At 47.6% G+C, this 23218-nt stretch overlaps 1 protein-coding gene across 1 annotated transcript; it reads left to right on the top strand.

The window, feature by feature from the left end:
- The first annotated feature begins 85 nt into the window (after positions 1 to 85).
- acsl3b (acyl-CoA synthetase long chain family member 3b) lies at positions 86 to 20642 on the top strand. The gene is made up of 15 exons (XM_062518833.1): positions 86 to 246; positions 4297 to 5060; positions 5907 to 6084; positions 7843 to 7952; positions 9021 to 9159; positions 9441 to 9591; positions 10090 to 10213; positions 11752 to 11823; positions 12296 to 12435; positions 13547 to 13719; positions 14647 to 14721; positions 14994 to 15185; positions 15322 to 15436; positions 15591 to 15748; positions 16686 to 20642. Exons 2-15 carry the CDS (start codon positions 4710 to 4712, stop codon positions 16841 to 16843), a joined length of 2136 nt encoding a protein of 711 aa, XP_062374817.1. The 5' UTR covers positions 86 to 246; positions 4297 to 4709; the 3' UTR covers positions 16844 to 20642.
- Positions 20643 to 23218: the final 2576 nt, after the last annotated feature.

Here is a 23218-nt window from a genome sequence, read left to right as displayed (position 1 = left end):
TATAACGTCCAATCAGAGGCCAAGAAGCAGTCTGTGGCTTGACAACGTCTGCCATCACTTCCGGACTGATAACGAGGGCCGGGGAGTTGAGCAGCTCGACCCAGAAAATATATGATCAGATTTACTATAAAGCGTTGGCCTGCTCCATTACCCATTCTTCCATTCACCGTGTGTTCATAGACAATACGTTTGTTTTTATTTTGGACCAACATTTTTGTAAAGACGCAGTGAACACAACAGAATACGGTGAGCTTTTATTGTTTGAAATGAGTTGTTACAGATGTGCGATGTTCTGGCTGCTTTATGCGACCTAGCCATAGAAACAAATGAGTGAAATTGTTAGTCTGCTAGCTAACGTCATTGTTTTGGACTGTCTCTGTAAGAAATGGTAGCAAAATTGAAAGGATGCTCCTGGCAAGTTTGTCAGATTGCAGTTAACGTGATCATTATCAGTAGTGATTCGCCTTGCATCCAACAAACCAGCTGGTCCGTTGACTGTTAGCTTGTCGGCTAATGTGATACGTTAAGAATTGCCCCACAAACATACAATCTATGTATTACATGCACATATTTATTTTTACGCTGGCATTCTGACTTAATTCGGCTGCAGTCTGTTTAATAGCATTCAGCCGAGTTGCTGATCACTGCTAGCTAGTTGCTCTCGTCGTTGTTCTATAATGCTTAATGTTATGCCCAGATCAAGCCAGTCACTTCACAATCTTGGCTAGCTTGATCTTGGCTAACTCCGACGTCACTTGGCTTGCCATGGTATGTCAAGTTGCTTGCGATGTGGGCCAGATTAATTTAACGTTAACGTTATGGCATTGTTACAGTAAAATTGCGAAGTTAACCTGCTTATCTTGGGCATCTCTGTGAACCTACTTATGTGCAGTTAATTTGGATGTATAAGCAAGAATTGTAGCACAATTTTTAAAGACCCTTCAAATGTAAAAACACGTGGAGTTTACCAGCTTTGCATACACATTCGTGGTTATGATGCATTGGTATCTTTTTCATTGCTGTATTTTTTGTTACAGCCTGGTCATATGATTAAAGTAAATCGGCGGCCCTGCATGCAAATCATACTCGATTTAGGCAGATCAATCCACATTTACAGCAGTCGTAACGTTTCAGGCCTGAGGTACAAATAATGAGGAACACCATTCTTCTGTTTTCACTACCGCGACAACCAGCCCTGTCCTGAAGTCATGTGTTTAATCGCTGTGTCATGACATTTCTATTTATTCATGTTCATTGGTTCAGTTCATGGTCCTGGGTAACATTCTATTGGGTCTCGCTGCTCTGCTTGTATTGTTCAAAGACACAGCCAGCCACGCAGATTCCAAAATTACATTTCTTGAATGATTTGGAATGTGAAACGGATGATTTCAGTTTTGTAACAAAGTCTCATCTGTCTAAATGTTGCTGAATTATCCAGCTGTGCTGTTCGTTTTCAGGTGTAGTTTTAGCTGGCAGATGATTTATGTGAAGGGTTAGATAATGAACAGGGCATACCTGCAAGACAAGCTCACTCTCACTCATCATTCACTCACACTCACTCTCACACTCACTCACACACTCGCTGAAGGGGGTAGACCAGTCTGTCAGGTTAGATCAGCCCACTCCTGCCAGTGCATAAGTTTGATGCAGAGGCATTAAGTTTTACACCAACTGGTATGCGATCACACAAATGACAAGGCGTGCGTGCGTGCGTGAGAGAGAAAAGGGAATTGCTGCAGCTGGAGAGTGATGGTGTGTGAGTGAACAGTGAGGAATCTGCAGAGACGCTGTTATCTAACTCATATTGTTTTGGACGACTTTCCAGCCCCCCGTCCCCCTCCCCTCCAAAAGGCCATGCAGCGCCTGCAGCTGCATTTGAAGATGAGGCCCAGATGAAAGAAGCCTCATTCGCTTTTTTGTCACTGTGAGAGATCAAGACTAGGTGGTGACTACTGTACGGTCTTCACTGTTTACCTACTGACACCCTTATGGTGCTGTTGACACTAAGATAAGCAGCACAGTAGTTGACAGAAGATAGCGGTGATAAGAGACCGGTATCCACCAACTCGATCAAAGTGCAGACAGTAGTGCTGCTGACAGATAATGGTGATTAGGCAATATCTCGGCATTGCCATTTGAGGTTTTGTGATGGTAGTAATGTCGTAATTTTACATTTTGTGGTTTTTGCCTTAAGTGTATGGAAGGAGGGCTGTGGTGGCCTTGGCCATCTGTCTGTGTCTGTGTGTGTGTGTGTGTGTGTGTGAGAGTGTGTGTTTGTGTGTCGTCCCTCTCCTCTCCTTTGGCAGCTGTTGGGAGTGCTGCAATGCAGGTGAGCTGTATCAGGTTCCCAGCAGCTGACCAGGGACCCGATACCTGTGATGCCTTTGGCTCCGTGCCCTCTGTTCTCGCGAACCCCTTTCTCTGTCTCTTCAACATAGTTCAGTGTCTCTGCCAGACTTGGCTAGAAGGTGGACATTAAGGGCTGTGTCTGGCGAAAAGAGATGGCGCCCCCTGATGGTTTCGAAAGACTCCATCAAAGTGCTGGTAGTTCCTGTAGCGCGAGACTTGCGTCTGTCTGCTCTACATGGCGGTGGATGAGGAGATGGGGCCGGTGGTGCAGAGAGGATTTGGAGCACATCTGTAACTGTACGAAGGGGATGTGATGTGAGCCCTGCCAGAGGAAAGGGCGGTAATTTTGGACGGAACTCTCAGCATTTCCGCTTGGATGAACAGTGAGCACAGGGTTTGGTTGGAGGGGGTGATAGAGGGATGGGAGAGAGAGAAAGAGAGAGAGAGACTGAGAGAACTTGCGTGCAGGCAGACTTTCTTTCCCACCTGTGTGTGTTTGTGTGTGTGTGTGTGTGTGTGTGTGTGTGTGTGTGTGTGAGCGTGAGCGTGTGTGTGTCAGATTCCACCGTGCCTGAGTGGGGAGGGTAGGGTGTGAGAGACGAGAGTGCTGCACAGACGCGTGAAAGCTCACGGCCGGGGCGACACGGCGCGCCTTGGGATGTGCCGTCCTCCGCTGCTCAAGGCGTATAGTAGCGACTCCAGAGCCGGGAGGAAGCAGAGAAAGCTGCCTTGCAGGATGCAAGGGTCACCGACGGGTTACTCCACTTTTCTCTCTCGTTGCCGCGAGTGCCGCTAGAGTTCAGCGCACTGTCACAAGTCAACGGCCGAGAGACTGCTGACTAAGGAGCCAGCAGACGACCGGGGGTTTGGATCGCCTGAAGCTTCCAACCGCTGTCCTTCTTTTTTTGTTGTTTTTGTCCTCTTTCCCATTTTAAGCAAGTCACTTGACGCAGGCCATTTTGTCTCAGCTCCCACGTGTTTCAACCCTGTTTTGTAATGTTGTAGTGAGTTTGGGGAGGGACTGTCTTTGTTGACATGCAATTACATTGATTTGCATTGGCCCAGACAGTGTCTCCCGCTAAACACCAGCACAATGGCTCCTTTAAATGTTAGCGAGTCTTGTCTAACTGCAGTCTGCGTGTGACTTGGCGACATGCACAAGTATTCCCCCCTCTCACAACCCCGACTCCATCATGATATCTATACTGTCTGCATACTGTCGCGGCCTCCTCCATCTTGTGTGTCACCTCCACAATAAGCTAGTCATACACACACACACACACACACAAAGGCACACACACAGACACACACACACACACACACACCTACACACCTCTCGTTGCCTCGTTGTGTTCCCGCCAAGAGATGATCCCAAGTTAGCACAGGGTTTTACCCTCTCTGGCTCACAAAGCACTCGTTGTTCTCTCTCTCTTTCTCTGTCTCTTTCTCTGTCTCTCTCTCTTGCTCTTTCTCTTGCTCGCTCACTCTCTCTCTCTCTCTCTCTCTCTGATTGGTCTAATCCTTCAGCCCACCCTGGAACCATCCTCTGTGCCATGCTTAGTATTTTCCTATGTGTACTCTTTGGGTTGTTTCGCGGGCACAACAAATGTTCAGAAAAAAAATCTGTTATGAAATGACCTTGCCAAACTTTCTCTGATGATGACAAACCATGTCTTTGAAAAATTTCACCCCCTTTTTTTTTTGATGAGGGTTTCGTGATATAATGAATAAATATATAGAATGGCATCTGTAAAGAGCCAACATCTCACAGAGCCAATGGTACATGAATTAGCCGCCCTGAACAAATTCATTTCCTTTGGAGGGACTAAGGAGTTCATGTGACTCGTCTTAACAGTTCTCGTTGTGTGATGTGATGCGGTCTGAAGTGCAATACTGTAAAGCGTGTGTCCACATCCACTGACATGGTTCTGTGTGTGTTTTATGCAGGATCAAGTCACCACGGGGAGAAACGCATGAGGAGCCAGAGAGCAGACAGCTGACCAGACACCCGTGACGAGAACCTGCTCCCGTGAACGCCAAGACCGATCCCCCTCAGGGAAAGAGAGAGCGAGCGAGCGAGAGAGAGAGAGCGAGAAAGAGGGAGAAAGGAGAAAGAATAGAAGGGAGTGTACAAAAGAGAGACGGTCGTCTCATCATCCAGTGGGCGCCACTGAGCCGAAGCGTCGGCGAGAGTCCGCAGGAGAGGATCGGAGGGAGAGGGTAAGGGGTCGGACCGCTCTACCCCCCCAACCCCCACCCCGCGCCACGCCACGCCACGCCACGCCACGCACCGAGACTGAGCTTGTGTGGTCGTCCTCGCCGCCGCCACTGCCGCCACTGTTCCAGTGCCCGCCGTCATCATGAAGCTGAAGGAGGACATGAGCCCGCTGCTGCTGCAGGTGTTCCGCTCGGTGGTGTGGGTGTACTCGGTCATCACCTTCCTGCCCTGGTACGTGCTCTCGGGCGCCGGGGCCGGCCAGCGCCGCGCCAAGCGGCTGAAGGCGCGCACGGTGAGCGGGCGCCCCGCCGGGCCCTACCGCTCGGTCAGCAGCGCCCAGCGGCTGGTGTCGGCGCTGCACGAGGGCGTGGACGCGCTGGACAAGGTGTTTGAGTACGCCGCGCGCCACTTCCCCCGCCGGGACTGCCTGGGCACGCGGGAGCTGCTCAGCGAGGAGGACGAGCTGCAGCCCAACGGCAAAATCTTCAAGAAGGTGAGAGAGACCACACACACACACACACACACACACACACACACAATCTACAAGAGGGTGCAGAGAAAGGGAGACCGGGAACACACACACACACACACACACACACACACACACACACACACACGTACAGTCTTGAGAGATGGGGTGGGGGCGCAAACACACACTCAAAATCTACAAGGTAGTGAGAAAGATGGGGGAAGATACATGCAAGACTCCTCACACGGAAAGTTCAAGGAGGCGATGGAAGGGGCTATACAGGAGGACAGAACTGCACTCTGAGACACACACACACACACACACACACACACACACACACACACACACACACTTGTTAGAAGCACAGCAAAGTTTTTTGCTCTAAATTATGCACCAGGTCTCAGTAGTGCTGTAAGTAGTTTTTGTTGTAGAAATATAGCCCTGCTCCTACACCTTCAATAATGACCAGAATAGGTTGCCAAAGGCACTGGAAATATGACGTGTGTCTCCATGTCAGTCCTACATTGAAAGACAGTGGAAGCTCAAGAATATGCGTCTTAGTTATATCTTATTGTTGTTTTTTTCTTGCAATATCCATACATTATCCTTAACACTAGAAAGGCTGTGACTGATTTGATTTTGATTGCATTTTTTTTTTTTTTATCTTCTAGTTCTGCTGGGGAAATTTTGAGTTTAAGTTCCAACAGTCAAAATGACCACCTTGGTAGTTCTAGTAGTTTTGACATTCTTGGCAGTTCTAGTGTTAAAGCAGCACTTTGTATCTGAACATCTATGAAAGGGTATGGTTGTTGAAAAATTTTATGGTAACCCTTGCTGTTTATTTCTGTGTGTGTCTGTGTGTGTGTGTAGGTGATCCTGGGGGAGTACCAGTGGATGTCGTATGAGCAGGCGTTCCAGGCAGCGCAGCACTTTGGCAGTGGCCTGGCCTCTCTGGGGCAGAAGCCAAAGTGCAACATTGCCATCTTCTGTGAGACACGGGCCGAGTGGATGATTGCTGCCCAGGCCTGCTTCATGTACAACTTCCCCGGTGAGTGACCTGATCAGACCATCCCAGAGCCAATCGTATCAGAGAGTCCTGTCCTCCAGACCATCCCAGAGCCAATCGTATCAGAGGGTCTTGTCCTCCAGACCATCCCAGAGCCAATCGTATCAGAGCGTCCTGTCCTCTAGAATCGGTCACCAGGGTTTCTGTGGGATGGGCTGGTCCTCTATAGCCGGACAGGCAGTATATTAACACAGACAGCCATGGTGAAATCAGATGGTAAAAACTGCAGAGGAATGCTTGTGGCATTAACCGCATTTAAAATGTCCAAGCCAAGCAGTACGCCTGCTGAAACTGGGGCTCCAAAGAGTGTTTGCTTGCTGTAAATGTATGTGGTTACGTTAGAAGGGCTCAGAAGTGGAAACCTGCCTACCTGTTGCAAAGAAGTGTTATCTAAAGTGCATTCACATTTGGCAAACAGTGGTGAGGGTCCATGGTACATTTGTTTTCTTTGAACAGTTAAATTTGAACCATTTGGTGTTAACATTCCGTTCTAACAGCAATTGCATTGTTGCGTTCGTCAAACTCACGTCCAGTTCCACTGTATGCTCGTGGAGCATTACCTCCTTAGACTGTTTGTGATTGTTAGCAAACGTTCGTCACAAACTCAAGGTTAACGGCAAACTGTTTGCAAGTGTTCGCCTATGTTGGTGAACGCACCTCCCGTATTCTACCTCTGGATGACTGGATCAAACAACACAGTTTCTTATTCTGCTCCTCCGTCTCTCTCTCTTCGACAACCAGAGGACTCAGGACTGACAACACTAGTGTCATTCCTAACTTATTATCAAGCAGACTCTTGATTAGAAGTAGATACAGTATATTGTGTCTTCACTGAGCAAAAGTAGTGTGAAAATGGGAAGCTAGCACTGGTTTGTTGACGTTTTGTTTTTCCTAGCCTTAATATTGCACAAGTGCCAAAATATGCATTACATGACTGCTGGCGGTGTGTTCCAAGTACTGCTTTTTCTTTCATCACACACAGACAACACAAGGCGACTCACTCAACAGTCAGTCAGCATCGACAGCGCGTGCTTTGACGTCTGCTAGTTGTGTGCCAGCTAATACAGGGTCTTAGCCTTGCTAGCATCAAACCTCTAGTCGAGCCTGTGGACTGTACACACATACTGCAGGCACCTTCCAGTCCTACGTGCTCAGACAGAGTTTGCATCTGTGTTCCCATACCTGGGGAAGGATTGACCAGATCAAATTAGAGAGGATGACAGCAGTTGAATCTTGGCAACAAGAAGCCTGTAACCGGTAGTAGCTGTAGCCTCTTCTAGTCCACAAGTTCAGTGAGTTTCTCTCTAGACTCATTTAGCATCTTCTCCCCTGAGACTGGTGTGATGGTATTAAGTGCCTCTGTTAATGAACCACATACCAGATGAAGTCAGTCCGATATTAAATCTGTTCATAGCGGTTACCCATGGCACTCACTCATGCTGTCATATTATTTGATTGAAAGGCGCTGTTCAGTCCCATTTATTTGCTTTGTGCTTATTAGACAAAGGGCTTCAGGTGAAACATTTTGTGGAGCTTACAGAATGCTGTAGCCTTGAAGCATGGTGCAGAGACTGCAGTCCGTCTGGAGAACATCCATTTAACTTGGTGACTCATACTAGAAGACTTCTCACCTTGGGGGAAGGTTTTGTAACTTGGTGGTTGTGTAACTATTTGCTGCTGTCTAGTCCGCTCTAACTCCGCTAACACCGCTGTCTGTTTTGCCCTGTCCTCTGTTGCCAGTGGTGACGCTGTACTCCACCCTCGGAGGCCCCGCCATTGCTCATGGGCTGAACGAGACCGAGGTCACACACATCATCACCAGCAAGGACCTACTACAGAGCCGACTGAAGGTAGAGAGAGAGACACACACACACACACACACCATCACCACACATCACCATCAGAAGCCATCACTTCCTGTGTGCAGCAGGACAGTGTGTGCAAACTAGTAGTGAGCCAACTACCTTTTAGTTGTGCAGGTGTTTATGTCAAGCTCGCTGTCTGTTATAGAAATATATAGAGGTATAAAAATGACCCATAGACCAAATGCCCTAGTCATTCTTCAACTAAGGCCAGAGAATGCATAATTCAAATAAAGGGAAAGTGTGCTGGGCTGGCCTCTGTAAGTCAGGAAATTAATATAAAGAAAATAAGTACTTACCTGAAACTTGCTTGCCCATGTACTTGCTGTATTTACAGAATATGCCCATATTTACACTTTAAAAGTGAGTAAGAGTTTTGAACTGGATTTACAAGAAAGACTTACCTGGAACAAACTTACCTGGATATGGATCTTTGATTATCTTGCCCCCAAGTACAGTGAGGCGGATGGTAAGCCAGGCAACAAGCTGACAGTGCACCGTAGCTAGTTAGCGCGCTAGGTTTAGATCAGCTAAAGCTAGATACACTGACCCCTTCTCAACCTCTCTCCTCGATCCTTGGTCCTCCGGCTCGTTCCCACTGATCTATAAAGAACACTGGATAGACTATCCCATTGTTGCCGCCCCGTCATTGTTTTATAGATCAGAGGGAACGAGCCGGAGGACCGAGGAAGGAAGGAAGGATAGATAAAATGATGAATGAGAAGAGCCCACTGTGTGCACAGGTCTGTGGTGGTCGCGGAGGGCCTGTGTGCCTAGCGGAGCCAACAGTGCTCCACAGCAGCAGCAGCAGCAGCAGCCAGGCTCTGCAGTCACCCAGATAAAGCTGAAAATAGCACAGCGGACCGGGCTAAAGTCTGCCCCTAATAGTATTCCAATAATTACATGAAGCCCATTTTCACTCCGTTAAAGCTCGCACTGTCACTAAATCTCTCTCTCTGTCTGTGTGATCCTGTCTCTGCTCACATTATTAATGCTCCCTCTCAATCTCTCTCTGTCTCTCTCCCGTCTTTTGCTCTGTCTGTGCTCCTTTCTCAGGCGATTCTGTTGGAGGTTCCCAGGCTGCAGCACATTATCGTGGTGGACAGTAAGCCCACCACCTGGCCTGGAATGCCCAGAGGCATCATGGTCCATAACATGAGCGCCGTGCAGGAACTCGGGGCCAAACCAGAGAACAGTAAGGGCCTTCCCCTCCTCTTCCTCCTCTCAGCTCCTCTCTTCACCCTCTCCCCTCCCTCCTCTTTCTCCTCTTCCTCCTCTTCACTCCTCTCCACTCCTCTCTTCCTCCCCTCCCCTCCTCTCTTTACTAACTGTGAACAGTTAGTTATTCTGCCCCGAGTGAGTAGTTTGCCTCTTTTAGTGTATTAGTCTGGTTAATGGTATTTGTGTCTGTGTTTGTGTTTGTGTTTGTGTGTGTGTGTGTGTGTGTGTGTGTGTGTGTGTGTGTTTCTCCCTTAGTGGCGAAGCCACGTGCCCAGCCGCTGCCGTCAGACATTGCCGTGATCATGTACACGAGCGGCTCCACGGGCATCCCCAAAGGAGTCATGATCTCCCATAGCAACATCATCGCCGGCATCACCGGCATGGCAGAGCGCATCCCCGACCTGGAGTAGGCCCACCTTCCTCTGCCCTCACTATTTATAGCCTCCTCTACCTTAATCCCTCACTGTCTGTCTGGCGCTCCTGCTCACTCTCTGTCTCACTCACGCTCTCTCTCTCTCTCTCTCTCTCTCTCTCTGTATCGCTCTCTCTCCCTCTCTCTCTCTCTGTATCTCTCTCTCTCCCTCTCTCTCTCTCTGTATCTCTTTCTCCCTCTCTCTCTCTGTATCTCTCTCTCTCTCTCTCTCTCTCTCTCTCTCTCTGTATCTCTCTCTCTCTCTCTCTCTCTCTCTTTCTCTCTCTCAAGTTTAAATCCAAGTTGCTTCATTGACATAACAAATGGGCCCTTGTATTGTCAAAGCAATTACTGCATGTAGGATAAGACATTGTTTAAGCAATAAGCCCAGAGAGGCAGTAGGCTGAAGTGAGCTAAGGGGTATTATTAGGCATAGAACCGAATTCGGTTCAGCACAGTGTGTTTGACTGTGTTGTGTTTTTACTCGGGCAGTGAGAATGACACCTACATCGGGTACCTGCCCCTGGCCCACGTGCTGGAGCTAAGTGCTGAGCTGGTCTCTCTGTCTCACGGCTGCCGTATCGGATACTCCTCCCCTCAGACACTAGCTGACCGGGTGAGTACACACACACACACACACACAAACCACATGGACAGACAGTGTCCAGTGTCTCTCTTGCGCTTAGTGTAATCACTGCACAGAGCGCGCTTGGCAGGCGAGCCTCGTGGGGATGTTGTGATTGTAAACGCTGGTTTACTGGCGGCTGTAATCTCTAATCTCCCTGATGGAGAAGGTGCAAGTGTCAGGGCCGCCCATTACAGCTGCTAAGAGCTCCGGCACTCCACTGCACTCTATCCCACTCTACTCCACTCCACTCAACTCGCGCACTGACTGGCTTCATCAGGGGATGCCGACTGCGCTGAGATCAGTGCAGCTCAGTCCTATATTCGGGCTAAAAGCTGATCTGGGAGCTGTTTGAGTCGTGGCCTGCGATTAAGTTTTAAGAGTGTCGACGACATCAACCATGATGTAGTACCTGGAATTGGAATTGTCAGTTATTTGATGTTAACTGCATTTCATTGGCTCTATACCTGTCCTGTACTATGCGCAGTGACAAAGTTGACCTAACAAATGGCATCACACTGACCGATTGATGAACTGTAAAGGCAATAGCTGATCTGGGGTCAGCACTGTTCAGTTTGCGCCTGCACAGTGAAGAGCTCAGGGCTTGCTTGGTATGCTGAGGCCTGAGGCAACCGTTCTCCTGTAGCACTCAGATGGGACGGCCTACTTTCCCACAGCCACCCAGATTTGAGAGAGTGCTTCCAGAATGCACTGTCTCCACAGATGTGCCAATAGGTCTTGTGTAACTTGTGTAACGAGGGCTTGTGTAACATCTAAAGTAGCGACTGAAGCCAACCAGCTTTGAGAAACACTAAACCCTCATAATTGCGAAGACAAAATTAAACTGATCAACCAAAACGTATGTAGGTGGTGCGGAGATTGTTACGAAGAACTGGAGAGACATGGTTATAGCCTCAGTCATTGTAAAGTGGCTTGATTTGTTTGAGATCATGGCAACCTAGTCCTCTCTGTCCGCTCATGTTTGTTTAAGGACTGTAAACCAATTATATTGATATATATATATACAGTAGTAAGTAGAATATAGAGTCTAGTACGAGTCTAGTATGATAAGAGTTCTGATTATTGTTGAAGGCCAAGACCACACATGTGCTTATCATTGCTCCAGAGATTAGCCTTATTGGTCATGGTATTAGGCAAACGGTAGTTCTCTGCCTTCAGAGTCGTTTCGCCTCTTTTCACAGTTGAGGCCTCATGATTGATGGTGGTTTGGTTTTGGTTAGATGTGTCCTTGTTTCAAGTTCTCCCTGCTCACATGGTTGATTTCGGATCGGGTTTTCTTTCAGTGCAGTTTTTTGTGTTGCTGCGTTTCACTTGGTGGATGGTGTTCCGGTGTCATGGTTAAAACACAGCTGTGTCCAGCTGCTGAAGACACTTTCCCTGTTCTCATCATTGTGTCCTCCCTCTCTCAATTTCTCTCTCTCTCTACCTCTCTCTCTACCTCTCTCTCCCCCTCTCTCTCTCTCTCTCTCTCTCTCTCCCTCCCTCTCCCTCTCCCTCCCTCTCTCTAGTCCACCAAGATAAAGAAGGGCAGTAAGGGGGACACCAGCGTGCTGAAGCCCACCCTGATGGCGGCCGTGCCGGTAAGAGCAGCAGCAGAGGCCAGGCCTCATCCATCACCTGGGGCTGGACACGCGCCCAGTACTCCATCTCTTTGTCACTCACACACACACACACACACACACACACACTCAGACACACACACACAGCTTAGCTCTCTCCTTCATTCTAACACACACACACACACATACGCACACACTCCTCTCTCTCTCCCTCTTTCACAACCCTTCTGTCTCTCCCATTCTCTCTTTTCTTCTCTGTTTCCCAATTTGACTGTTTGCTTAAGCTCAACCGCTAAACACTTTCACTTTTGGAAATGTCCCTTATCTTCCCACTTCTGCATTTACGTCCCACTCCCCAAGAGTTTGATTGTGAAATATGTTGTCTTTTCTAATTCTCCTCTCTGTGTCTCTCGCTCCGTGCCTTACTCCTCCTGGTCTCTCTTTCACTCCCTTTCTCCCCTCCTCTTTCTCCCTCCCTCTCTCCTCTCTGCAGGAGATCATGGACCGTATCTATAAGAATGTCATGACTAAGGTGGAGGAGATGAGCAGCGTCCAGCGCAGTCTCTTCGTGCTCGCCTACAACTACAAGATGGAGCAGATCTCCAAAGGCTACGGCACGCCGCTCTGTGACCGGTACGCCCTCAGCCGCCTGCCACACCATCAGTCAATCAATCTGTCAATCAATTCATTAGCCAATCAGTGTCTGAACCATTTAACTCTATTGTCTCCGCCGCACCAGTTATGTGTCTGCCTGTCAGTTTATCTGTTTATCTCCTATATCAGGAAATCATTTTTTTATATCATATTCATGCATTTTCTTGCACTTAATTATATACATATAAATATATATTGTTGTTTAGTAGTTAGATGCTGAGCATGCCCATCTGTAACAAGACTGTTTAGCAGAGCAGGTTCATGATTGGGATGTCACAGGGGATCTGTCTCCTAGTGACTGCACTAGACTGTCACCACACATCACATAATGTGCTGATGATTGCCAGAACCATTTTGTGAGCGAGCGCACCGCTTCGTGAAATGGCCTCCTGGAAAATGCACCATTTTATTGTTCTATTGCTGGTGTCATATTCAGATTTTACTGCTGGCACCAGTGGTTATTCATTTAATTATTCCTGGTGCTTGTTGTTTTTATGTGGGTAGTGGTACGGTAAGGATCAAGGCTGAGGAGAGTAGGCTGTAGAGGAGGACTGTGTGAATACAGCAGAGGTCTCAAGAGTTCAGCTCCGCTGCTTCAGAGCTGTTCAGAGCTTGTCTGTTTCTGGCCTGAGCTGTTATTTTGAGCGCTTGTCGCTGGTCCGCCATGACAGTTCTGTCTTGGTCTGTCTTTAATATGCTCATTCCTCTCCTCTGTCCTCCGCGTCTCCAGTCTGCCGCTAAATGGAATGTTTAGATGGATTTTTATTTGTTGTTGTTTTAGCTTTTAGTCTCTGTCTCACTCTTCCATCTACCTATGATTGTCTGCTGTTTGGCTTTTACTTGTACCCAGTGACACACACACACACACACACACACACACACACACACACACACACACACACACACACACGCACACCAGTATAGTCATCACTGCCATTTTTCCTAGCCCCTGCTTCTTCCGGTCAGCTAGAAAAAGAACTACACTAGTGTTTATGCAGTATTGTTGATGTTTTATGTCAAATATACCTTCTGAATGTACCATAAACAAATGTTTCCTGTGTGTGTGTGTGTGTGTGTGTGTGTGTTCCAGGCTGGTGTTTAACAAGGTGCGCTCTCTGCTGGGGGGGAACACGCGCCTGCTGCTGTCGGGCGGAGCGCCCCTGTCGGCCGCCACACAGCGCTTCATGAACATCTGCTTCTGCTGCCCCGTGGGACAGGGCTACGGCCTCACCGAGACCTGCGGAGCGGGCACCATCAGCGAGAGTACGCACACACACACACAAAGCCGTGTCACACGCACATACACACACGCGCACACACACAGTCTTTAGCCTTCTGATGCAAAAATTGGATGAAGGACAAGAAGCACTCAGGGAATCTGCACACTGGTGTATGCTCTACATACTTCAACACGTTTTGCCTGGACAGCCTTCTTCAGGTGCTCAAAACAAAAAGACACAACCCAGCTTTAACTGGGCTCACGATTCCTCACAGAGGCCAGGATTAGGTGCCATTTTAGCTCATGAGTCATCGCTAGAACATACATAAGCTGCTTCCGGAAAAGTCTTTAATATCCTCCTCCCTCTCAACCAGGTTCCTCACATTGGGTTTTTCAGCCATAAACCCACAGCTTCTGGATGGAGTTTATTTAGTGCTTCACATGATGAAATAAATGAGGTGGGAGGGAGGGCTTGAAGCTTTGTGCCAGAAGAGGCGTTAGGAGAATTAGTCTCCTGGATAAAGAGAAGAGACACTGTGTCTCGCAAGATTTAACTTGCGTCGGCTTTAAAGCAAGGTGTTGCAAGACCACGTTTATTGATACAGCATAATTCAGACTTAATGCTAATTGAAAGAGCTTTACAAATCAGTTAAAGAGCCTAAATGAGTTAAAGCAGTTAAATTAAAAAGAAGATAATGCTAATGAATGGATAATAAGGGAGGAAGGAAGCAGGAGTGTCCTTATCCAGCCCCGCTGTGTGGGTAGTAACTAATGACTATATGAGTCTGATAAGGAGAGCGTGTGTGACCTCAGCAGGAAGCACACTGCAAACATTAGCCATGATGGGAACGAACAGTGCTGTTGCGTCAGGGAGATAAGCAAACCACATCATTGGGCGTAGTCAGGTTGAATATGTGTTGATGATTGTGCGGGTGCTGATTGTGTGTGTTTGTTTGTTTGTTTGTTTACAGTGTGGGACTTCAGCACAGGACGGGTGGGGGCGCCACTGGTGTGCTCTGAGATCAAACTGAAGGACTGGGAAGAGGGTGAGTAGCAGTATTGTGGTGGTGGTGGTCGGGCGAAGGTCAGTTCTGTCTTTGTAACTGAACAATGTAAGATGTTGAAGGTCTTTTCTTTTCTTACCTTTTCCTGTTGAAACTGAAGAGTGTGCATCACATTCTGAGCAGCTGATGAAAAATGCAATTTAAAAAAGGGGCAAAAATAGCCTGTGCATTTCCCCTTTCCTTCCCCTCCTTATAAACATATTTTAAATGTTTGTGATGTTTTTGTTAATTGAATGGTTGGCTCTGTCTTCCAGGAGGTTATTATAGCACTGACAAACCCAACCCACGAGGAGAGATCCTGATCGGGGGGCCGAATGTTGCCATGGGTTACTACAAGAACGAGGCCAAGAACGTGGAGGACTTCTTTGTGGACGAGAACGGCCAGCGCTGGTTCTGTACGGGGGACATCGGCGAGTTCCACGCCGACGGGTGCCTCAAGATCATCGGTGAGTGGAGCAGGAGTCCCTTTAAAGGAGTGTTTTCAGGGGTCATACAGAGCTCGTCCACTAGGGTGCGCTATAACACCAAAATGTAGGAAAATTCAAAACATGGCACCTAATTTTGACTGGTTGTGTGTATCAGACCGCAAGAAGGACCTTGTAAAGCTGCAGGCTGGAGAGTACGTATCTCTGGGAAAGGTGGAGGCCGTGTTGAAGAACTGCCCCCTCATTGACAACATCTGTGCCTATGCTAACAGGTACACACACACACACACACACACACACACACACACACACACACACACACACACACACACACACACACACACTAAAGCCTCCAAATGCCTAACCCCTTACAGTCGCACATCCCGAGCAGCTGTCCAACTCCATCCCTTGTCTCTCCGCCCCTAGTGACCAGTCGTACGTCATCAGTTTCGTGGTGCCCAACCAGAGGCAGCTGACGTCGCTGGCGGAGCAGAGTGGCGTGCGGGGCGCGTGGGAGGACGTGTGCAACAGCCCCGTCATGGAGAAGGAGGTCCTGCGCGTCATCACCGACGCCGCCGTCACAGGTACCCGTCCCAGAGTGCACTGCGGCAGCCGCCACCGGCAACTACTCTGCTCTCTCTCTGGCGCGCTTGTTGACAGTGGCGAGGTCACACGGGGGGGGGGGGATCTCGTAGCCCTCAACTGGGACAATAACACGCAGCACAAGTGTGTCTAAGGGAGAATGTGTTATGAAAACATACTCAATCAGGTCAGACCAATCACTTTGTTGAAGCTCAGTCAAGGACTCCAGTACGGATGATTAAAAAACAAAAACTTACTGATGTATAGCTTGTCCAGTCAAAACCCCTTCATTTCTCTGACTTAACGCTGGACAAGTCACTGAAATGAAACATGCTAGTCATACCATCTAAAAGCTTTACAAAACTCAAAACAAAAACACCACTCGCTTTTGGTCTTTCCTGTTTGAGTGTGCAGCACTGCTGTGAGCCCAGTCCTTCCCGGAGCCCTCCCCACTCCCACTGCCCCATGCTGGGCCCCAGAAATAAGCGCGTGGGTGTGTGCGCTCCTGCCAGCTGTGTCTGCGTGTTGAGTGCCGTGTGATCAGGACCGTGTGTGTGTGTGTGTGTCTGCACACGCCCCTCACAGCACACAGCACCTCAGAGCACACGGCTATTGCGCACTGCAGGTCACTTTTGAAACGTCTTAAATGAAAAATCTTTGATATGGTGGCTAGGTTTTTATTTTTATCTGAGATTGTGAGTCATTGTGGTCTTAAACTACTTCAGACTGTCTGTGTCTGTGTCTATGTCTGTCTGTGTGATTTGTGTTCTCTTTTTTACAATTTTGACCAAGGCGACCTTGGGTACTATGAAAGGCGCTATATAAGTCCAAGTTATTATTATTCTTATTATTATTCTTATTTCACATTTGGACCTCTGTGGATCACTGTGATGATGACTGTGACTTAACCATGCTGGCGTCTCCTCCTTATTGGCACAGCGAACCTGGAGCGCTTCGAGATCCCCAAGAAGATCCGGCTGAGCGCCGAGCCCTGGACCCCGGAGACGGGCCTGGTGACGGACGCCTTCAAGCTGAAGCGGAAAGAGCTCAAGTCCCACTACCAGGACGACATCGAGAGGATGTACGGAGGCAAGTGACGCTGGCGCACCGTGGGGGAAGCCTTCTCCACACAGCACCTCTGCCCCGCCCTGGTGTAAGGAGAGCCACACACACACACACACACACGCACACACACACGCGCGCGCACACACACACACACACACACGCACACACGTCCTCCTCCTCCTCCTCGTCCTCGTCCTCCTTATTCCTCGGACTTGGCCTGGACCAGCGACCATGACAGGGGAAGGAGTGGGAGTTACTTGAATCCGTGGAAAACACAGTTACTTAGTGAACTAGGGGAGAGGGAGAGAGAGCGAGAGAAAGATAGACATACAGACGGAGAGAGAGTCGGAGAGAACAAGAGAGAGAGAGACAGAATGATGAGAGAAAAAAGAGGGAGAAGCTGTAGCCCCCCCACCACCAACCCCCCCCACCCCCCACCCCACTCCCGTGGCTTTGAGTGGAATGTTTGTCGCTCAAACGGACGTCTCCAGGCAGCCGCGTCGCCGGCGGCAACCCCCCTCCTGCGTGACTGATGGGCAGATACGGGAGACGGCCACGCCACGCGCTCCTCGCCCTGCGCCCTGCGTCCTCTCTCTCTTTTGCTTCGGCTGCTCTCCTTTCAACAAGGATGGGGCGTCTCCACTGACCCCACCCCCCCTCCTCCTCTGTCTCGTCGCTTTCTCCTTTCTTCTCTTCCCCAGATGGACATTTCTTTTTTTTCCCCCCTTCTTTTTTTCCATTTTCTCTTTTCCACTATTGAGCATATGCAGGGAAAAAAATGTGTTTCTTTGTTATCGGGTGTTTTTTTTTTTTTTTTACTTTGTTTGACGGTTATGCTTTTTGTTTCTACGTTTATTTGTTTGTTCATTTTGCTTTGTTTTGGAAGGTGTATGCGTTCGTTACACATGTCGGTGAGTGTACGGTTTGCTTGAGCAGAGCCAGGTGATGGCACCGTTGGAAGAGCCTGCTCTCGGGAGGCTTGCATGGCCTCTTGGGGCGCTGATCACCGGGAGTGATGCCAGCCCAAAGAAACTGGATGCCTGAGCTTTCTTATGGTCACATGTATTTATACGTCAACTGGTTTGTCATTATTTTTTCTCTTTTCTCGCTTTCTCTGTCTCTCTCTCTCTCTCATGCTGTCTGTCTGTCTTTCTTTCTCTCTTTCTTTCTCTCTTTCTCTTTCTCTCTCTGTTCTGTTACACTCCCAACTGTTTTTCACCGACTCGTATACCCTCCCAAAGGCTGTTAAATGCTTTCTGCTTGTTTTACTCTGTTTTGTTGTCTTGTTTTCTTACGAGTAACTGTTTACTGACTGTTCTGACAATAGTAAGTAATAATATGCTACGTTGCTGTACTATACCATTGGACCATACTGTGCACTCCCGTGCTTGCATATGAAGGAGTCTATGTGCCTGAGGGGGACGGGGAACTCATTGGGACTGATGGCCACGTTGCCATGACGATGGCAGGTCACCAACTCTATTATGCCTGGACTCAGGTGACACACAGAGAGCATGGTGAAGATTACTTAGGACAAACCAGCAGGAAGCAAGCACATCTCCCCCCTTTGCCACCAAGCTGATGACATTTGCATACTAAGGTGTGATTGTGTGTGTGTGTGTGTCTGTCTGCGTGCCTTTGTGTCTTATCAATCTATGTGTGTGAGTGGAAACACTAATTGAAGTTCATCCTTGTGTGTGTGTGTGTGTGTGTGTGTGTGTGTGTGTGTGTGTGTGTGTTTATGTAGGTGTGTATGTTACTAATAGAAGTTTAAGTGTGCATATGTGTGTGTGTGTGTGTGTGTGTGTTTCTGAGCCTGAGCATTTGTCAGTAATGTTAACTCACAACGGTTCCTCATGTAACTGAAATATCCTCAATTTCCTTGTGTCCTCAAAGGGGGACTTGCGTTCCGAAATGGTTACACAGGTCACACAAAAATTTAAACAAAACACAATTTTCTTTACATTTTCCATCTGTTCATAAAAGAGCCTTTAAATGTATTTCTGAACATAATGCCATGTATTCTGTAACCAGTGACCAATGTATTGCATGGATATTTGCAAGGGAACAAATTGTTGTAGAATAAACTGATAGACATTTTTGTCCATTCTAGAGATGTAAGGATTGTCATTACTTGCGTATGTACATAAAGCATTCCTTAGATATTCTTTTTAGCCATTGAAAACTCTTTCCTAATAGTTCTCGTATGTCGAGAAACGGTTCGTACCATCTACAAATACAAAAAGTATAATTTGAATGTGCAATATACTGAATTGTGTAATGGAAGCGCACACATAGCCCCACTAAAGGCATGAATGTCTAGAGTGTTTTTAAAACAAATATTTCTTCAAGTGAAAGTGGGCGTTAGGAACTCCTGACTAGTGTAGCCTTATCCCGGGGTGTTGAACGTGTACTGTGTGAGATGTCTATGAGCCTGTCTTTTGATTTGTCTACTAGACTTTGTCATTATTTTATCTGTGCATGGTTGAAATGCAATGAAATGGAGGGTGGAGCTTTCAACACATACCAAAGCTTTTATGAAGTGGTGATCAGTATAGGATTTGGTCAGGTGGTCCACGGTTTGGTATATAGGTATATGGGCTGGTGAAGCGCTACACATTTGAGTTGGATGTATTGAATTGATTAAGTGCTCTATGTTCTTGAGTTGGGGCATATATTTGGAATATTCCACACAAAAGCTTGTACATAAGACAAGTTTATTTACTTGTAGTTGTTCCATATCTTCTCTGGTTTAGTAAATGTAAACATTTAATAGATAAATACACCTCATCTAAAGCTATAATATTGATGTAACTCCGGGAGAATCATTAAGCATTCTATCTACTGAACTGACACACACACACCCTCTAAACGTAAGAGAACAGAAAACGTTACTTTCCCACCCTGGATGCGAGCAGACTGGGCACTGGCTCCAGGACCTGGTTCTGTGGTCAGCCCCGGGGCCAGCGGCTCATCTGGGGTCAGGGCTCACACTCGCACACACAAGATCCTCTGGCTTTTTCTGCTCGTCTCTTTCACCCCCTACTGATGAGAAGGTCAGAGAGTGGGGATGTATGTAATGATGCCTCCGCTACACTAATGTTACTTTCTACTGACAGAGAGAGGGGTGGGGGTGGGGGGGCCTTTCTGCTCTACCCACCCATGTGGTTGTTTTTGATGTGTGTATGTGTATGTGGGTTTTTTATTATTTTTTGTGTGTTTTATTTGTTTTGTTTGCTTTTTTTATTCGGGGTCAATAAAAGATGATGAATTTGACGACGAGGACGCTTGTCAGGTGATCTCTTCCTTCTGTCCTCTCCCCCTCTGCGTAAGCGCCGGAGGGCATGGCTCGCCTTCTGAACTCGGTTGGGATCTCATAGGAGTCTGTACACTACCTGTCTGTCTGTCTGTCTGTCTGTCTGTCTGTCTGTCTGTCCGTGAAGGCTATGCATGACGGCCAATAGGCTCTCTCCCTGTCAGACACAACCGAATCTGCTGCTGTGGATGCAGTTCTGAGACTGAGAGGTTTTTTTTTGTTCTGTTTTGTTTTGTTTTGTTTCACTCTAGGGTTAGCTTCTCTTTCCTCACTATTGTAAATATTTTTTTCGGGGATGAATGATCAAATTGCAAATACCTGATGTACACGTGTAATACCTCTTTTGACACTATTTAATCTTTTTTGGTTGTTTGTTTATTGACCAGTTCATGGGTCCCTCCTTTTATGTTTTAATGCGAAGTTTTAATGCCTTGTGACAGGCTCTTGCTACTTTATTTATTTGTAATTTGGCCTTGAAAGTTGTGTCATGACAATTAAAGTTTGTGACTGTTGTAAAAAAAAATATTGGATTATTTATTTCAGTCAGTGATGTTTTTTCTACTTGTTCTGCTGTGGAACTTGACACATTTAGTAGCTCCTCTGAGCCTTTTTCATGGTGCCAGCACAGTCAGAAGGGACACCTTTCCTCCAGAGGGGGGCACTGTTGACCAACTACTGAGAGAGCTTTACAGGCTCACAAACTGCAACTAAGTTGCTATAATTATGTTAAATTAATTAATTTCTTTAATAAGGAGACGGAGATATCCGTTGATTGGCGCTCAGACTGTGAGGGGGTGCAAAGGGCGAAGCCTCTGTATGACGTACTGACAGTGGACCGACTCCTGTAATTGGAGTCTGTGGTTAATCCGGTAAGCGAGGCCAGGCTCACCACAGAAATGAAAGGATTCCGCCTTTACCACCCTATTACCTAGGCTCCAGTCAATAATACCTTGCGTGGCAACAAGGCGCCGTAAAGTCAATTATCACTCTCTCTCCGGAAAAGATCACCATGGTAACGAAGGCCACAGAAGCGGCGTATTGCGATTGTCAATGGCGAGCCCACCTCCAACAGCACACAACAGAATTGCCCTTGGCTTCGCCAAACAAAACATATGACTCACACAGTCATGTTTTGGAATGATACAAGAAGTCCAGCTCGCTTCCAGCAATGAACTGCACGTCACAGTGTCTTAAATTCACTTTTTCATCATTGAACAGAGTAAGAGACTAGAACCAAAATCTCTACTATAGGTGCTTCTCAACATGCCTCCTCGATGCTCGATCCTCGAGGGGCGTTCCCACTGATCTATAACTAACAATGGATAGACTATCCCATTGTTTTCGCCCCATCATTCTTTATGTAGATCAGTGAGGATCGAGGCCCGAGGAGCGAGGGAGGACATATAAACGCTGAATGAGAGGCACCCAATGAATCTTCTTTCAAGAAACTGCCATGACCTGGTTTCAACCCCACCCCCCAATCTCCTTAGAGACAAAATGAGATTTGTTTCCTCCCACAGCATCACACCTCCCACAAACATACGCATACACACACACACACACACACACACACACACACGGAGTAGGCCTATCACAAACACACACAACCATTATATGTACACATCACACATCAATTATAAATACACACATGTTGGTTAGCAGACTCACAGCCCATCACAGAGCGACAGAGAGAATCTTAGAAACAAACACACAAATTCAGTTTCACACATGCTCCTCAGTATGGTGGTCAAGGCCTGTCTGCAGAATGCAGTAGAAAACACATGAATGAGTGTGAGTGTGCACAGAGCCATCACACAGCTACATCTCTTTCCATCGTCTGCTAGGCTTCCTCTTATTCTCTTCTCCTCTCCTCGCACAAACATGGCATCCTTTCTGCTATCATCACACCCATGCTGTTAAGCAATTTGCGTGTGTGCATGTGTTTGTTTTTGCTTATTGAGTAGTTTGTGGTGTGCGTGTGTGCGCATGCGCGTCTGTGTGTGTGTGTCTTGAGTGTTTTACAGAAATGATGTATGCATGTTAATGGTGAAAATTGTATGTTTGTACAGTATGTGTTTACTGTGGTGTGTGTGTGTGTGTGTGTGTGTGTGTGTGTGTATCCTCTCCTACAGTACTGGGTTCCTGAGAGGTGAGATGAGCCAGGATGTGTGAGATCTGTAATGAGGCAGAAGGCCCTGGAGAGAGAGAGAGTGGGATGGAGGGTGATGGAGAGGAGGAGAGGGAATGAGTGATGGAGAGAAGGAGAGAGGGGAGGAGTGTAAGAGAATGAGAGAGGGGAGGAGTGTAAGAGAATGAGGAAAAGACAGTCAAAGAAAGATGATTTGTGAGAATGTGAGAAAATTAGGGAGTGTGTGTGTGTGTGTGTGTGTGTGTGTGTGTGTGTGTGTCTGTAAGAAAGAGACAATAAGGGAGAGTGAAAGGAAGAGAGGAGGGATGGAGGGAGGGAGGGAATGGCATGGATAAGAGAGAGAGAGAGAGAGAGAGAGAGAGAGAGAGAGAGAGAGAGAGAGAGAATGAGATAGAGATTGATACGTCTGTCTGATGACTCACCGGCCATGGGTATTTTTAGCCGGGTGCTGAGGAGAGAGGATGGGGGGGGGGGGGCACAGGGGCAAGCGCTTTGGGAGCCAGCCAGCCAGCCAGCGCAGCGAGGGATAGAGGGAAGAACAACAGATAAATATGGGAGACCACCGCGGGGGAAAGAGAGACGCAGGGAAGAAAGGAGAGGAAAAGAGAGGAGAAAGGAAAGAAAGAGAGAAGAAAGGAGAGGAAAAGAGAGGAGAAAGGAGAGAAAGAAGAAAGGAGAGAAAGAGAGAAGAAAGGAGAGGAAAAGAGAAGAAAGAGAGGAAAAGAGATTTTGAAAGGAGACGAAAAGGGAGAAGACATGTATGGGGGGAGGAGGAGAGCAGGACAAAAATAGACCAAAGAGGTAGAAGAAGAGAAGGGACGGAGGGGAACATAAGAAGCAAAACAGATGAGTGGTGAATCAGCCCACAGATAGCACAGTGGGTGTGGCTCATGACGCCAGCACTGGAGGACAATCTGTGCGCTATACTGTACATATGCAGTT

The sequence above is a fragment of the Sardina pilchardus genome, chromosome 2 (genome assembly GCF_963854185.1).
Source record: "Sardina pilchardus chromosome 2, fSarPil1.1, whole genome shotgun sequence".
Lineage (NCBI taxonomy): Eukaryota > Metazoa > Chordata > Actinopteri > Clupeiformes > Clupeidae > Sardina > Sardina pilchardus.
Note: the sequence above shows the minus strand (reverse complement) of the source record. Positions and strands in the feature narration are given on the sequence as shown.

Excerpts from the sequence above, each read along its gene's own strand:
- acsl3b (XM_062518833.1), top strand. The coding sequence starts at position 4,710 with ATGAAGCTGAAGGAGGACATGAGCCCGCTGCTGCTGCAGGTGTTCCGC. Across the intron at positions 9,592-10,089 it reads GAGCGCATCCCCGACCTGGA|TGAGAATGACACCTACATCG; the intron begins GTAGGCCCACCT and ends TTACTCGGGCAG. Across the intron at positions 10,214-11,751 it reads CTCAGACACTAGCTGACCGG|TCCACCAAGATAAAGAAGGG; the intron begins GTGAGTACACAC and ends CCCTCTCTCTAG.